Here is a 16,707-nt window from a genome sequence, read left to right as displayed (position 1 = left end):
ACTTAACTCTCATTGGGCTAGCTGAAAGGATTCACAATTGATAACAAAATTTTGTTTTTGTTTAATGATTTTAGATGTTTTTCGATTTTCATGACTGTATAAGCCAAAGTTGATTAAAATCTGTTAAGATGTGAGTATGAATTCAAGTGGCATTGTGTTAGCAGTTATAAGATATTTTGTTGTTTGATTATTTTTTATAGCATGTGACATTATACCTTTTTACGTGGTCCTACGCATATACAATCGTTTTTGTCCTTTGAAATAAGGAATGTCTTCAGCAGAACTAGGACAGCTGTTGAGTGTGTTAATGAGGTAGTTAACACGAGGATGTGTGTTTCATGTCAAAGATACCTGTTTGCCTTTTGAGAAAGCTGATATAGCTCAGGGCCTAGTCCTGAGTAGTGAGTGTCCTTTGGGCCAATTTCTTGCAACAGTCTGGACCCTTTCCCTCCTTTTCTGGCACACTGATAGTGTTCTTTCGTTAACTGCCTTTTTAATAATTTCAAAGGCTCCCCTAAAGACATTCCCTTTTTCAAAGGGTTCAGGTTTGTATAACTAAGAAAACATACAAGTTGCTTCTAAAATTTATACTTTGGTTTAATTTTTTATATTGGCACTCGACTAAGTTGTTGGTCTTCATACTTTGAATTTCTTATTAGCGCACATAATTTATTTTCCTTCCAGGTGGACACGGTGGAGTATTTTTGGAACAAACAGTGTACTGCTTGCCTGCTTTTAACAGCTGCTGAAATGGATAAGTCTGGAACTTCCTATTATGGAGAACAGATGCTCTTTCACCTTAACACTAAGGGCGATTCAAGTAGGATCTCTTTCAGTAAGTACTGTTTTTGTTTGTTTCAGTGTTATACTGTATATCTTTGGTGCTTCTCTGTTTTTGGAAAATTTAGAATTGAATTTGTACTAGAGATCTAACTTTTGCATAGTGACAATGATTGAAAGCATAGTTTTCAATATTAATCTTACCCGATGATCATGTAGCTGTCAACTCTGTTGCCCGACAGAAAAAACCTAAGGTCGGGATACGCCAGCGATCGCCATACAGGTGGGGGTGTACAACAACAGCGCCATCTGTCGAGTAGGTACTCAGGTACTTCTTGTCAACAAGAACCAATTTTTCCTCTGTCGTGCCACCGGCAAGACCTACTTGGATACGCTGTTGTTTCTGGAGTTGTTTTCACGCATTTGGTGATGTATTCGCTCTAGATTTTAGCTTTCGCTATTCAGGAACTATTATCATTAGCTTATCAAGCTTTTTGATTAGATTTGGATTAATTGTTGATGAACTTTGCTAGATTTTGGATTCCCCCCTTTGGCTAATTCAAGAATTCAAGATGTCTGACCATTCTCAAGTCCCTAAGTACAGGCAGTGTAGCGCTAGGGACTGTTCTAGGCGTCTTCCGAAGGCCTCTATAGATCCTCACACCGTTTGTTCCAATTGTAGGGGTAAATCCTGTCAATTGGAAGATCGATGTGAGGAATGCGCTGGGCTTTCGGAATTCGATTTTAATGAATTCCTAAAGAATGCACGTAGGCTAGAGAAGGATAGGATCAGGAGGAGTTCTTCTCGCTCGTTTGATTTTTCCTCTCCCCATGCCCCTCAACCTATTCCTTCCCCTGTAGTGGTGACTCCCGACCCTGCTACTAGTGCTCAACCCTCCATGGCGGACATGATGCGTGCCATTCAGGCTCTTGGTGACAGAGTGGAGTCATTAGCTAATGACCGGAATCAACTTTTGGCCGATGTCAAAGAGTTGAAAGCGAAAAGTGCAGTGGGAAGTGTAGTGAGTGCAAGTGCGGTGAGAAGTGTCAGTGTCAGTGTTGCGCATGAGGGTGCATCTGTTCGTGCCAGTCGTCCTCCCAGTCCGGGACCTCTTGCAAGCTCCCAAGCCCAGGGGAGAAGCAATGTCGAAGGACCAAAGGGTTCGACAGGCCTTGATCAGCGTACGGATGTACCCTCAGTGGTTGCGGACGTATCTGTCAGAGATCGTCCCATCCACAAACAGACGAGTGAGCCCATTCATTCCTCGTCTGTGGAAGAAGTTTCTAGGAAGAAACGTTGGACCAAGGTCTCACGACCTCTCAAGCGCAAGGTCCCTTCCGAGCGAGTCCAACGGCCCAGGTGTAGCCACTGGGTCAGTTCGGACTCGCCGCAGTCTTCCGAAGACTGCACACCTCCCAAGAGAGGTAGAGTGGTTCCGCAGCAGGCAATCACTCCGTCTGTTGCCGCACCAACCACGGTAGACCCTAAGTGGTCCATGCTGCAGACTATGCAGTCTCAGCTTGCTTCCTTCATGCAGGAGTATCGTGCTGAGAAGGTTGACACTGCACCTGTTAACCTACAACCTGCCACGGTTGTGCGCTCAGCAGATACTGCGGCTGCCTGCTCCCACACTCTACCTGTGAGAGCTCCACCACCGATGCGCAGTCGACCCTGCCAGACGCATGTTCATGCGGCACCCTCCGTTGACATGCGTGAGCTACCGCATCAGCAGTGGGAAGGTGCTGTCAAGCTGCCGTGTTTTGACGCAATGCGGCAGTCTCCGCAACCCACGGCAGTCCCTCCCACGCACCAGCACTCCGCTTTTGTTGTTGCCAGCTCGCAGACTGACCAGCAGCGGCATGGTGTTGGATCCAGTGCAGCTACGCATGCACCCGTGCTGCCGGATTCAGCCGTTCAGCTTTCTGCTCCACCTTTGCCACTTCCTCCTCAGCTTTCGGATGATGGAGTATCTGATGACGACGAAGCTGCGCATTTGGACGATCCGCACTCCGACATAGAAGAACCCAAGTCTACGCCTCCCTCCTTAGACTTTAGGAAAGTCCTTGCCCTGTTTAGGGAATTGTATCCGGAACAGTTTGTGTCTGCAACCCCGCGCTCACCTCCCTCCGAGTTCGCTTTAGGCATGCAGTCAGCAGCTCCTGCCTTTACGAAACTCGTACTCGCGCGCTCATCCAAGAGAGCTTTGAGGGTACTGGGAGAGTGGTTGCAGTCCAAGAAGCAACTGGGGAAGACTGCCTTCATCTTTCCGCCTACCAAGCTTGCTTCCAAATCTAGCGTCTGGTATGCCACGGGAGAGGAACCCGGCTTGGGAGTTCCTGCCTCTGCCCAGGGCGACTTCTCAAGTCTGGTTGACTCTCCCCGCAGGCTGGCTATGAGACGATCTAAGATTTGCTGGTCCTTTTCTGACATGGACCATCTGTTGAAGGGAGTTTTTCGTGCTTTTGAGATCTTCAACTTCCTCGACTGGTGTTTGGGAGCGTTAAACAGAAAGACCTCCCCTTCGGATAAGGACTCTGCCATGCTTATCATGTCTAGCATGGACAAAGCCATTCGGGATGGGTCTGGTGAGCTTGCGGCTTCGTACGTGTCTGGAGTGCTTAAGAAGAGAGATCACCTTTGCTCCTTCTTGTCTGCGGGGATCACACCATGCCAGAAGTCGGAGTTGATGTTTGCTCCGCTTTCCAAGTGTCTCTTTCCGGAAGAGCTGATCAAGGGGATTGCTGCCTCGTTGATCCAGAAGGATACCCATGACCTGGTGGCGTCTTCCGCACGTAAAGTCACAGCTTTACCTTCCGTGCCTAGACCTAGGATGGACACACCAGCATCTAGGTTCATCCCGCCCTTTCGTGGCAGAACCTCCAGCAGAGGAGGTACCCGTGCCGACAGTCATCGTGGCAAAAAGAAGAAGGGTTCCAAGTCCTCAAAAGGCAGAATCTGACTGCCTACCTCTCCAGACAGCAGTGGGAGCCAGGCTCAAGAACTACTGGCAGGCTTGGGAGAGCAGAGGTGCAGACGCTCAGTCTGTGAAGTTGCTAAGAGAGGGGTACAGGATTCCGTTCTGGCGCAATCCCCCTCTAGCAACTACTCCCATCAACCTCTCTCCCAACTACAAGGAGGAGGACAAGAGGCTAGCTTTGCAGCAAGAGGTGTCTCTCTTGCTACAAAAGGTAGCGGTAGTCATAGTCCGGGACCATCAATCCCCGGGCTTCTACAACCGTCTCTTCCTGGTAGCGAAGAAGACAGGAGGCTGGAGACCGGTGCTGGACGTCAGTGCTCTCAATGCTTTTGTCACCAAGCAGACGTTCACAATGGAGACGACGAAGTCGGTGCTAGCATCGGTCAGGAAGGAAGACTGGATGGTCTCGTTGGACCTAAAAGACGCGTACTTTCATGTCCCCGTCCATCCAGACTCCCAACCTTTCCTAAGGTTCGTCTTTGGAAAGGTCGTTTACCAGTTCCAAGCCCTGTGCTTTGGCCTAAGCACGGCACCTCTTGTGTTTACCAAACTGATGAGGAATATTGCCAAATTCCTTCACTTGGCAGACATCAGAGCCTCCCTCTATTTGGACGACTGGCTTTTAAGAGCTCCGTCAAGTCGTCGCTGTCTGGAGAATCTCAGATGGACTATGGATCTGACCAAGGAATTGGGTCTCCTGGTCAATATAGAGAAGTCCCAACTCGTCCCATCCCAAACCATTGTCTATCTAGGTATGGAGATTCAGAGTCGAGCTTTTCGGGCTTTTCCGTCGGCCCCCAGAATCAGTCAAGCCCAAGAATGCATCCAGAGCATGCTGAGAAGGAACCGATGTTCAGTCAGGCAGTGGATGAGTCTAACAGGGACACTTTCATCGCTGGCCCAGTTCATCGCGTTAGGGAGACTCCACCTCCGCCCCCTTCAGTATCATCTAGCTGCTCACTGGAGAAAGGACATGACGCTAGAAGCGGTCTCAGTTCCTATATCCGAAGAGATGAGGTCTGCGCTGACGTGGTGTAAGTACAGCATTCTTCTCAAGGAAGGTCTACCATTGGCTGTTCAGACCCCCGACCACCTTCTCTTCTCGGACGCATCGGACACGGGCTGGGGTGCGACACTGGACGGACGGTAATGCTCGGGCACGTGGAATCCGGAGCAAAGAACACTTCTCATCAACTGCAAGGAGCTATTGGCAGTTCATCTGGCCTTGAGAAACTTCAAGTCCCTCCTTCTAAGCAAGGTGGTGGAGGTGAACTCCGACAACACTACTGCCTTGGCGTACATCTCCAAGCAAGGAGGGACTCATTCGAGGAAGTTGTTCGAGATCGCAAGGGACCTCCTCACCTGGTCGAGAGATCGAAAGATTTCGCTGGTAACGAGGTTCATTCAAGGCGACATGAATGTCATGGCAGATCGCCTCAGCCGGAAGGGTCAGGTCATCCCCACAGAGTGGACCCTTCACAAGAATGTTTGCAGCAGACTATGGGCCCTGTGGGGTCAGCCCACCATAGATCTGTTCGCTACCTCGATGACCAAGAGGCTCCCGAATTATTGCTCACCGATTCCGGACCCAGCAGCAGTTCACGTAGATGCCTTCCTTCTGGATTGGTCCCATCTAGACCTGTATGCGTTCCCTCCGTTCAAGATTGTCAACAAGGTACTGCAGAAGTTCGCCTCTCACGAAGGGACACGGTTGACGTTGGTTGCTCCCCTCTGGCCCGCGAGAGAATGGTTCACCGAGGTACTGCAATGGCTAGTGGACTTTCCCAGGACTCTTCCTCTAAGAGTGGACCTTCTGCGTCAGCCGCACGTAAAGAAGGTACACCCAAGCCTCCACGCTCTTCGTCTGACTGCCTTCAGACTATCGAAAGACTCTCAAGAGCTAGAGGCTTTTCGAAGGAGGCAGCCAGAGCGATTGCCAGAGCAAGGAGGACATCCACTCTCAAGGTCTACCAGTCAAAATGGGAAGTCTTCCGAAGCTGGTGCAAGGCGAATGCAGTTTCCTCAACCAGTACCTCTGTAACGCAGATAGCTGACTTCCTTTTACATCTAAGGAATGTAAGATCCCTATCAGCTCCTACGATCAAAGGTTACAGAAGCATGTTGGCAGCAGTCTTCCGCCACAGAGGCTTAGATCTTTCCACCAACAAAGATCTACAGGACCTCCTTAAGTCTTTTGAGACCTCAAAGGAGCGTCGGTTAGCCACACCAGGCTGGAACCTAGACGTGGTTTTAAGGTTCCTGATGTCAGCAAGGTTCGAACCGCTTCAATCAGCCTCTTTTAAGGATCTCACATTAAAGACTCTTTTCCTCGTTTGCTTAGCAACAGCTAAAAGAGTCAGTGAGATTCACGCCTTCAGCAGGAACATAGGTTTTACATCTGAAACGGCTACATGTTCCTTACAGCTTGGTTTTTTAGCTAAAAACGAGCTTCCTTCTCGTCCTTGGCCCAAGTCGTTCGAGATCCCAAGCCTGTCCAACTTGGTTGGTAACGAACAAGAGAGAGTACTATGCCCAGTAAGAGCTCTTAAGTACTATTTAAGACGTACAAAGCCATTACGAGGACAATCAGAAGCTTTATGGTGTTCTATTAAGAAACCTGCTTTACCGATGTCTAAGAACGCAGTTTCTTATTACATCAGGCTTTTGATTAGAGAGTCCCATTCTCATCTGAAGGAAGAAGACCATGCTTTGCTGAAGGTAAGGACACATGAAGTTAGAGCTGTCGCTACTTCAGTGGCCTTCAAACAGAACCGTTCTCTGCAGAGTGTAATGGATGCAACCTATTGGAGAAGCAAGTCAGTGTTCGCATCATTTTACCTTAAAGATGTCCAGTCTCTTTACGAGAACTGCTACACCCTGGGACCATTCGTAGCAGCGAGTGCAGTAGTAGGTGAGGGCTCAACCACTACATTCCCATAATCCCATAACCTTTTTTAATCTTTCTCTTGAAATGCTTTTTATTGTTGTTTTTGGGTTGTACGGAAGGCTAAGAAGCCTTCCGCATCCTGGTTGATTTGGCGGGTGGTCAAATTCTTTCTTGAGAAGCGCCTAGATTAGAGGTTGTGATGAGGTCCTTTAGTATGGGGTGCAGCCCTTCATACTTCAGCACCTAGGAGTCGCTCAGCATCCTAAGAGGATCGCTAGGCTCAGTAAGGAAGACGTACTTAAAAAGGCAGAGTAATGGTTCAAGTCGACTTCCTTACCAGGTACTTATTTATTTTATGTTTGTTATTTTGAATAACTGCTAAAATGAAATACGGGATACTTAGCTTCTAATGTTAACATGTATGCTGGTCTCCACCCACCCCCCTGGGTGTGAATCAGCTACATGATCATCGGGTAAGATTAATATTGAAAAATGTTATTTTCCTTAGTAAAATAAATTTTTGAATATACTTACCCGATGATCATGAATTTAAGGACCCTCCCTTCCTCCCCATAGAGACCCAGTGGACCGAGGAGAAAATTGGTTCTTGTTGACAAGAAGTACCTGAGTACCTACTCGACAGATGGCGCTGTTGTTGTACACCCCCACCTGTATAGCGATCGCTGGCGTATCCCGACCTTAGGTTTTTTCTGTCGGGCAACAGAGTTGACAGCTACATGATCATCGGGTAAGTATATTCAAAAATTTATTTTACTAAGGAAAATGACATTTTGGAGTAAATTAATTTTGAGTTGAGTGTAACCAAATTTAAATGAACTTTAAAAGAATTTACGTATCTGGCTTGAGAAGCCTTTCAAATGGGGCGTGTGATTAATGTGCTTTTGTATGTTGACTTATGATTTTTCATCAACACATACCCATTTTACTAGTGGTAATTTTGAGGTAAGTATGGAACTTGTTTATAATTATATTTTTCATTCACTGACCCACCTCTACTATAGTGTGGGAGTCAGTATTATGAACATCAAGTGAGTTTCATGGAGATAACATATTTTTTTATTATGAAATTTATCATTTTTATACTCCCATGTTTATATATATGCCTGCCCTCACCACTGACCAGAGATGTCAAGAGTTTAGTGATTTAGTTTAGTTTTTGTTCTAGGAGAAGGGCACTCCAAAATCAAACCATTGTTCTCCTATCTTGGATAGTGCCATAGCCTCTGTACCATGGTCTTCCACTGTCTTGGGTTCGAGTTCTCTTGGTTGAGGGTACACTCGGGCACACTATTCTATCTTATTTCTCTTCCTCTTATTTTGTTAAAGTTTTTATAGCTTATATATGAGACATTCATTTTAATCTCAGTGCTTTTCTTAAAATATTTCATTTTTCTTTCCTTTCCTCTCTGAGCTATTTTCCCTGTTGGAACTCCTGGGCTAATAGCATCTTGCTTTTCCAATTAGGGTACCGACACTCAATGAATGAGCGAGCTGGGTTTATTCCTGGCATTCTACGCATCTCTTTTTCTCTGGTATATTCAGCAATAACTATGCCTTAGAAATGGTGCTAGAGGAGCATTTCACTGGGCGACACAGGTCCCTCGCCCAGAAATAGATTTTTCCTTCGTCAAAATCCCTTTTTTGTTATTCGAATTCAGTTTTTGTATTTGTAACAACTATTAATGGTTTAATAGCATTCATAAATCTTCCTAAGTATCATCTTATTTGTGGACTAGATGGATAGAAAATAATGTCTACTTGCATCTTTTCAGTATGAAAAATCAATTATTTAAGAACTTAATTAACATTTAAGTTATGGTTTGATGAATTTCCATTTAAATGAAGATGATTTGGAAATTGCCTTGTTAATTAAAATAAATTTAACCCAAAAAGACAATTTTTTCATATATGTACTGTATGTAGTTGTTGCTTATTTAAAGAAAATATTTCAGAAATCTCAAAATAATTGATTTACAATGCTGAAATACTAAAAATCTATTGAAGTAAATTATCTGTTATTGCTAAATTTCAACTTTATTAATTCATAATCGTTGTTATTTTTTTTCCCGTAGGCAAGACAGGAAACATCCACTCAGTAGCTTGGTGTCCAGGTGGGCAAGAATTCATCACAGTGTATGGAACAATGCCGTCCAAAGCAACACTTTTTAATCACAAATGCGATGCCATTGCAGAATTTGGCACAGGAGCACGAAATACAGTCCTTGTGAATCCTGTTGGAAATATTGTGATGATTGGTGGTTTTGGTAACATTCCTGGCCGATATGAGGTATGAAAGGAACCTTATTTTTATTTATCACATAAGACTTTTTACTACGCATATAAAAACTTTTCGTCCTTTAAATAAGACTATGTTTTCACCAGGATCTGGAACCGCTGCTGAATTCTTTAATGAGGTAGTTAACAACACGTAGTGAGTGTGGGCAAGGAGCTGCATGCACCCTTCCCCCCATCAGAACGATTTCACTTTGATTTTCGGCTGCAATGAATGTGGCGTCCTTGCGAATATTTTAAATTTTCTTTTTCTTACTGGAAGTTGATGCTGACAGTTGATTTCTGTTGTAATGGATTTGAAGCTAGATATTTTTACTTGCTTGGGAAAGGATAGACATTGCAACCAGTTTGTGTAAACCGGTTGTAAATCCACATATTGTGCATCTTGTAGGGTGCATAATTATTCGTAATCATCCCTGTGAGCTGAGAGTGAGGTAGTGGTCTCCTGTGTATTACTCTCCAGTATTGTATCCATTGGTATGGAAAGTGGATGTCATGTTACAGGGCTAATTAAATCTAATTCTATGCGATTTTCCTATGACTTCAGTTATTCAGGCGGTGAAACCATGTTCTGGGACTTGATTAAACAAGGGATGACTGGTGGCAACCTTTTGGCCTGAGAGAAAATAATTTACAGATCTGTGGCCTCTGTGTCCAAAGAGGTTACGTAACAAGACCAATCTTCTCAGATAAACTATTTCCAAAGTGGTTAACTTAACCTCCACACAATTAATCTATCTCCATGAAAACTATCCACCATATTTTCAGAGAAAAAGAATTTCTAAGTCCTATAGATTAGCCATTTTAAGTCTAATAATGTGTATGAAAAATGTTTTATGGGTGCAAATCTAGGAATGGCTCTATAACAAGAAGTAATTATTTCTTATATCATGATAAAGAGTATTACAACTATTAAGGGTTATAAGTCTCTGCTTAACACTTCCCAAACATCTAGGATTGGATTTATCAGTTAGGTATTATTGCAGATCTTTACATGTCATTTATTATTTAGAATGTCAGATAAGTATAAATCTATTATTAAAGTTCTACTTTTATTTCTAGATGTGGGATGTGGCATCAAGAAAAATAATTGGGGAGACAGAATGCTCTGACACCACACACATGTCTTGGTCACCTTGTGGGCAGTACCTTCTCACATCAACCTGCTCGCCACGTCTAAGGGTTAACAATGGGTAGGTGATAAGGATGACATTTAAAGTAAAACATCAGTAATGTAATGCTAGATTCTATTTGTTTAAATCTTGGAACATGTAAGAATAATAGTAATGTGGACGAATGTTGAATTTTTATATTATTATTATTATTAACTGCTGAGCTGCAACCCTAGTTGGAAACGCAGGATGGTATAAGCCCAAGGGCCCCAACAGGGAAAATAGCCCAGTGAGGAAAGGAAACAAGGGAAAATAAAATATTTTAAGAACAGTAACATCAAAATAAATATTTCGTAAATAAACTATAAAGACATTAACAAAACAAGAGGAAAATTAGATAGAAGTGTGCCCGAGTGTACCCTCAAGCAAGAGAACTCTAACCCAAGACAGTGGAAGACCATGGTACAGAGGCTATGACACTACCCAAGACTAGAGAACAATGGTTTGATTTTGGAGTGTCCTTCTAGAAGAGCTGCTTACCATAGCTAAAGAGGCTCTTCTACCCTTACCAAGAGGAAAGTAGCCACGGAACAATTATAGTGTAGTAGTTAACCTGTTGGGTGAAGAAGAGTGCTGCATGTTGAAAGTTGTATGGTATAACAATAGTTTATAAAGATGTAAAACATGAAAACAGATACAGTAATACCCCACCCTTCGTCATTGATTCCAAAAGATCCGATGTAAGTTGATTTTTTACTTTTGACAGATTTTTGCCCCATGAAATGACTTACATGATCCCCATATATGCACTGAAGACAAAAAGTACTTATGTCCTGCTATCATTTTACAAAATCCAGATACTTATGTATATAAGCTTCCACATAAAATACAGTACGGTACAGTGCAGTACTTCGTCGTTATCATACATCATAAGAGACTGATGTTAGGTCGCATAAAAAGGTTTCAAATTTGTATTTGCTTAAGGATGAACAATTCAAAACTGACATACAGTATATCGAACCAACGTAAATAGGGGTATTACTACATTTAAGTTGAGTATGACCTTTAAATTTCAGTGATAACTTATTTTTAGGTACAAAATTTGGCATTACACAGCTGTCCTGCAGCATGAGAAATTTGTTCCTGAGAAGACAGAATTGTATGCTGCCAACTGGATTCCTAATCCTGAGGCTGCCAAGCCTTTCACAATTTCCAGAAACCCTGTGAAAGGTATTGAATCAACTGTTCCCACAGGTAAGTTGTTTTTTGGTATTGTTCAGTGTAAAAAATGTTTGTAAAATATGATACAGGTATATCATTAATTTTTTGGGTTTTCACATCTGTATTTTTCAGGACTATTTTAATGCACTTCGAAAATAGCAGCAAAATATGGATTTAGTTGGTTTGATTAAAAAAAAAAAAAGGCTATAAGCTAACAATGAAAGCTTCAGTAAAGTTACCAGATTGCAAAAAAAAAAAATTATCTCGCCCATACATTTATGAATGTATGAAATGTGTATACAGTACAAGCATTACTCAAATATTATTAGTTTTTCTTTTCAGCAGCATATATATATATATATATATATATATATATATATATATATATATATATATATATATATATATATATATATATATATATATATATATATATATATATATATATATATATATATATATATATATATATATATATATATATATATATGAATGATATTTATTTTTGGATACTTTTTTATGCTTTCATTTTGATCATATAGATTTTATATTTACTAGTAGATATTTAGCTTTTTTCATATAACTCCTTCTAACACCTCAGATATATTAGATTTCTGGCACTTTTTTTTTTTTTTTTTTTTCTTGATTATTTCAGTTACTTTCATGTTAAATTTCATACCTTTCTATGTTAGTGAAGTGTTCCTTTATTTATGTACAAGGTAATATTGCAATTTGTTTTTTTAATATGATTGATACCAAAATTCAATTTCAGCATCAAAAAAGAAATACATTCCTCCTAGTCAGAGAGGAACAGTTGGCTTGGTAGGTGCCCCGCAGATCTCTACGGAGAAGAAATTTCTTAGTGAATTTGATGACCCAAACAAAAAAGAAGGTAACTATTTTGCCGAGCATTTTTTTTATCTCTGCATTTATATAATTTACTTTTTATAATGGACGGCATAGTACTTTAATTTACTCCCGAAATTATTGGGACTATAGTTTACTCATATTAAAATAGTTCAATTACTTTAAAATTGAATGAATGCAAGAGTTGATGGGAGAAGTACAAGAGGAAGGACAAGGTTTGGGTGGATGGATGGAGTGAAGAAAGCTCCGGGTGAAAGGAGGATGGATGTGAGAGAGGCAAGAGAGCGTGCTAGAATTACAGTAGGTATGAATGGCGAGCGAATGTGACTTAGTTCTGGTAGGCCTTGCTTGCTTCGTCTGATTGCCTTGGATGACTGTGGAGGTAGCAGCAGTAGGGGATTCAGCATTATGAAGCTTCATCTGTGGTGGAAATGTGGGAGTGTGTGCTGTGGCACCCTAGCAGTACCATCCGAACTTGGTTGATTCCCTCGTCAGGCTGGGAGGAGCGTAGAGAGGAAAGGTCCCCTTTTTTTCATTTGTTTGATGTTGGCTAACCCCAAAAATTGGGGAAGTGCCTTGGTATATAGGTAGACAAAAATATATGTGAAAATAATCCGCCATAATTATTTTGTTTATTCAGCATTAGTTAAAATGGGAAGTAGACTGCTAATGTATCTGCAAAACAAAAATTGAGTTTCCCTTGTTGGTTTTCTTTTATTTTCCTATTTTATTACCTGTCTTTTAGGTTTCAGTAAAGTTTTTTACTGTTCAATCATATGTGATAGAGTCTTTATCAAGCCATTTGTTTCCATCATGCCATAAATTCTATGTTTATGTTGTCTTCCTTTGTATGTACTCCTAAAGATATAATAGAGTACAGGCTACAGGCATTGTGACATTTTGTATGCTCCATCAATGGGGCAGAAGGAATCTTATTCACGAGGCATATTTATTTAGAGCTTGTTTTCATACTCATATCTAGGGGGCTTCTGTTAATGGGGTAATTTCCTGCAATACACCTAGGTGATAAAGTATTTTTTAAAGTTTTTATTAGACCACAGCTATATTGTTTTCTTCACTCTTCAGTATGATTTTGGTCTCTTTCCCCCTCAGTATATAATTTGTTTCAACTAATTCTTACCCCAAGTTCTCCCCTAAAAAATAAATTCTTTATGCCAGGCCTGTGGGATTTTATGGAAGGAATTGCAGGTTTTTGTTAACTAGAATGCAAAAGTAACAAATTCGTGTAGTATGCCTTAGCATTGGAGTTCTCTAGCTTGAGGGTGCAATCGGGCACACTATTCTATCTTATTTCTCGTCCTCTTGTTTTGTTAAAGTTTTTATAGTATATATAAGAAATATTTATTTTGGTGTTACTGCTGTTCTTAGAATATTCTATTTTTCCTTGTTTCCTTTCCTCACTGGCTATTTTCCCTGTTGGAGCCCCTGGTCTTATAGCATCCTGCTTTTCCAACTACTGTAGGGTTATAGCTTGGCTAATAATAATAATAATAATAATGCTGAAGATACCTTTGCAAGTCCTCTTTAATGTCATATTAATTGATTTACACCTTTAATTTTTCATATCTTTCCATGAAGATTTGTTCTTTTTTATGTTTTTACTTAGCTGGTAATGGTTTGGCCATGTTGAGAGAATGGAAAATGGCTGTCTGCTAAAGAAGGTGATGAATGCAAGAGTTGATGGGAGAAGTACAAGAGGAAGGCCAAGGTTTGGGTGGATGGATGGAGTGAAGAAAGCTCTTGGTGATAGAAGGATAGATGTGAGAGAGGCAAGAGAGCGTGCTCGTGCTAGAAATAGGAATGAATGGCGATCGATTGTGACGCAGTTCCGGTAGGCCCTGCTGCTTCCTCCGGTGGCTTGGATGACCGCGGAGGTAGCAGCAGTAGGGGATTCAGCGTTATGAAGCTTCATCTGTGGTGGATAATGTGGGAGGGTGGGCTGTGGCACCCTAGCAGTACCATCCGAACTCGGTTGAGTTCCTTGTCAGGCTGGGAGGTAGAGAGGAGAGGTCCTCTTTTTTGTTTCATTTGTTTGATATCGGCTACCCTCCAGAATTGAAGGAACTGCCTTGGTATATGTATGTTTACTTAGCTGAGTTCCCTTTGGTTTATTCTTCTGGCAGTAATTATTCAGAAATGAGTCTAGAAATGTGATTGTGAGGTATTATTAAATTTTTTTATAGTAATTGTAAAATCTTATTAGTACTGAAAGCCTAAAATGAAATTAATGATTACAAAAAATTATTTAGAATTATGTTTATAATAGTTTTCTACCTTCCATATGTCTAAGGGAGGAACGTAGAGAGGAGAGGTCCCCTTTTTTGTTTCATTTGTTTGATGTCGGCTACCCCCCAAAATTGGGGGAAGTGCCTTGGTATATGTATGTATGTATGTATGTCTAAGGTCTCAGACCTACGTTTATTAGGTCAATACATTATAGTAAATTTTGGAAAGATGAGCAATAAATATTGTTATTCCACCAAACTGGTGAGTGAACCACTTGGGTGATAAGTAGGGAAATTATGAAAGGAAAATTTACTATTATGGGAAGAGGAACTTGTAACTGTAATCTCTCATAGGCAATAATGTATCTATTTGGGATTAATTTTTAGAAGAAGTATACGTCATAGTTTGGTATTGCACATGAACCTATAAGTGAATAATAACACCTTTATATTTATTTTAATAGATGCTGCACCATTGTCAAAGTCTGCTTTGAAGAACAAGAAGAAGAAAGAAGCCAAGAAGAGGCGGGAGGAAGGTGAAAACGCCGACAAAGGCGATAATTGGCGATCACAAAAAACCGAGACAAGCGAGCAGACAACTAACACTTTAACATCGACATTATCTGGAGCAGAACTTCTTTCTTCCATTGCGGGGGTTGAGTTGACTGGCAACCCAGAAAAGGATAAAAGAATAAAAAGTATTAAGAAGGTAAGTGTAACTAGGTGGTTTATTAGCAAAGCGAGTGCACACATTGATGAGGGTTGTGTATTGTTGGTTGACAGTAATGCAACATCGAAGCGAAGTATCGAGGATTAACCGGTGATGAGGTTTGGGACAGAGGTAGATGGAGAAAGCTAACCAAAAACATCGACCCCACATAGAAGTGGGAAAAGATGTAGACAAAGATGATGTATATATCTATATGAAAACCCTGATTTCACATGAGGCTTCAACCAGTACTTATAGTGGTTATCACTTACCCAAATTTAGTACTCATTTTACTGTTACATAGACGGATTGCATTTGTACTGTCGTATAGTTCAGGAATCGTTAATTCTTATTTCATTGGTGAAAGTTTATGAAGTTTCATTTTTTGTACTTCATTTGCTTTGAATGCAAATTAATTTGCTTTTCAGTATTCAAGTGATTAAATCTACATGGTGAATATTGAGCTTATTGTGTATATTGATGTCTTTACTCATTTCAGTAATAACTTCTAAAGAGTGTACAGTAGTTATGCATAAAGTATTATGCAGTAACAAAACTTGAACTTAGCTGTGTCCAAATGACTATGAAAAGCACCTAGCGTTATTGATATTGGGCGAGACCTACATGGACCACATATCTTGGCAGATGGCAGAAACATGTTTACTAAAATTAAAAACTTAAGTAATGTAAAATATTGATATATGATTGCAAAGTTAATATTCTAAGATTTACAAAAGGCTGGGAGGAACGTAGAGAGGAAAGGTCCCCTTTTTTTTCATTTGTTTGATGTCTGTTACCCCCCAAAATGGGGCAAGTGCCTTGGTATATGTATGTACAAAAGTAAAGTAGGAGAAAGCAGAGAACTTCAAAAGGTAAACAATTTATTCTACAAACGTCTAGCTTACAGGTTTACAACTGAATGGTGTAGTGTTAGATTTATACTTTCCATCTCCATAACCCCCAAAAGAATGGGAAGTTCTTTGTACTGATAATTGTTTGTGCCTGTCTCAAACAGTCACTGTAATCATTCTATGAAGTCAAATTATACAAGCATTACCTTTCATTCAAGTCTGAATTAATGATAGTGTAGTTTTTCCAGTATTGTGGGGGAAATTAACCCTTCGACTGCCAGCACCACACCAAAACAATTGGGCACTCAAGCCGTAGGCTCTTATTTTACGTAACTCATCTTGGCATAAAAACTATTATCGATAAAACCTTACACATTTTTACATTATATATTTGAGTAGATTTTTTTTTCCATTGATGCGATATATATATATCTATATATATACAGTATACATATATATATAAGTGAGATTTTCATATGTATATATAATAAAAGTGAAAAAGATGGTAATAACTGTACATAGAATATGTTCAATGGCTCTGGAGGAGTAGAGATAGAGAGACTTATATGTCCAATGATTCTCAAATGGTTGATTATCTTCTGAAATTAACTTTTCATTATCCCCATTTAAGCTGGCGAAGATCACATTTATTCACTGCAACCGCAAAGTATCTCCCCTCCCCAGAGGCTGAATGACCTCCCAAGCCCTAGCACTGTGCCTCGGTGTTCAAGTCCATAAATACA

General features: G+C 40.9%; 1 protein-coding gene across 1 annotated transcript in view; it reads left to right on the top strand.

The window, feature by feature from the left end:
* The window catches only part of eIF2A (eukaryotic translation initiation factor 2A), a 36,307-nt gene that overhangs the window by 18,650 nt on the left and 950 nt on the right, over window positions 1–16,707 (top strand). Inside the window, exons 7-12 of the mRNA XM_068346577.1 lie at window positions 685–835; window positions 8,739–8,953; window positions 10,021–10,151; window positions 11,164–11,324; window positions 12,064–12,183; window positions 14,869–15,113. Of these exons, the coding sequence (XP_068202678.1) occupies window positions 685–835; window positions 8,739–8,953; window positions 10,021–10,151; window positions 11,164–11,324; window positions 12,064–12,183; window positions 14,869–15,113 (1,023 nt within the window). The remainder of the gene's footprint in view (window positions 1–684; window positions 836–8,738; window positions 8,954–10,020; window positions 10,152–11,163; window positions 11,325–12,063; window positions 12,184–14,868; window positions 15,114–16,707) is intronic.

Source organism: Palaemon carinicauda, chromosome 22 (genome assembly GCF_036898095.1).
Source record: "Palaemon carinicauda isolate YSFRI2023 chromosome 22, ASM3689809v2, whole genome shotgun sequence".
Taxonomy (NCBI): Eukaryota; Metazoa; Arthropoda; class Malacostraca; order Decapoda; family Palaemonidae; genus Palaemon; species Palaemon carinicauda.
The sequence above is the reverse complement of the archived record's forward strand: the minus strand, read 5'-3'. Positions and strand labels throughout refer to the sequence as shown.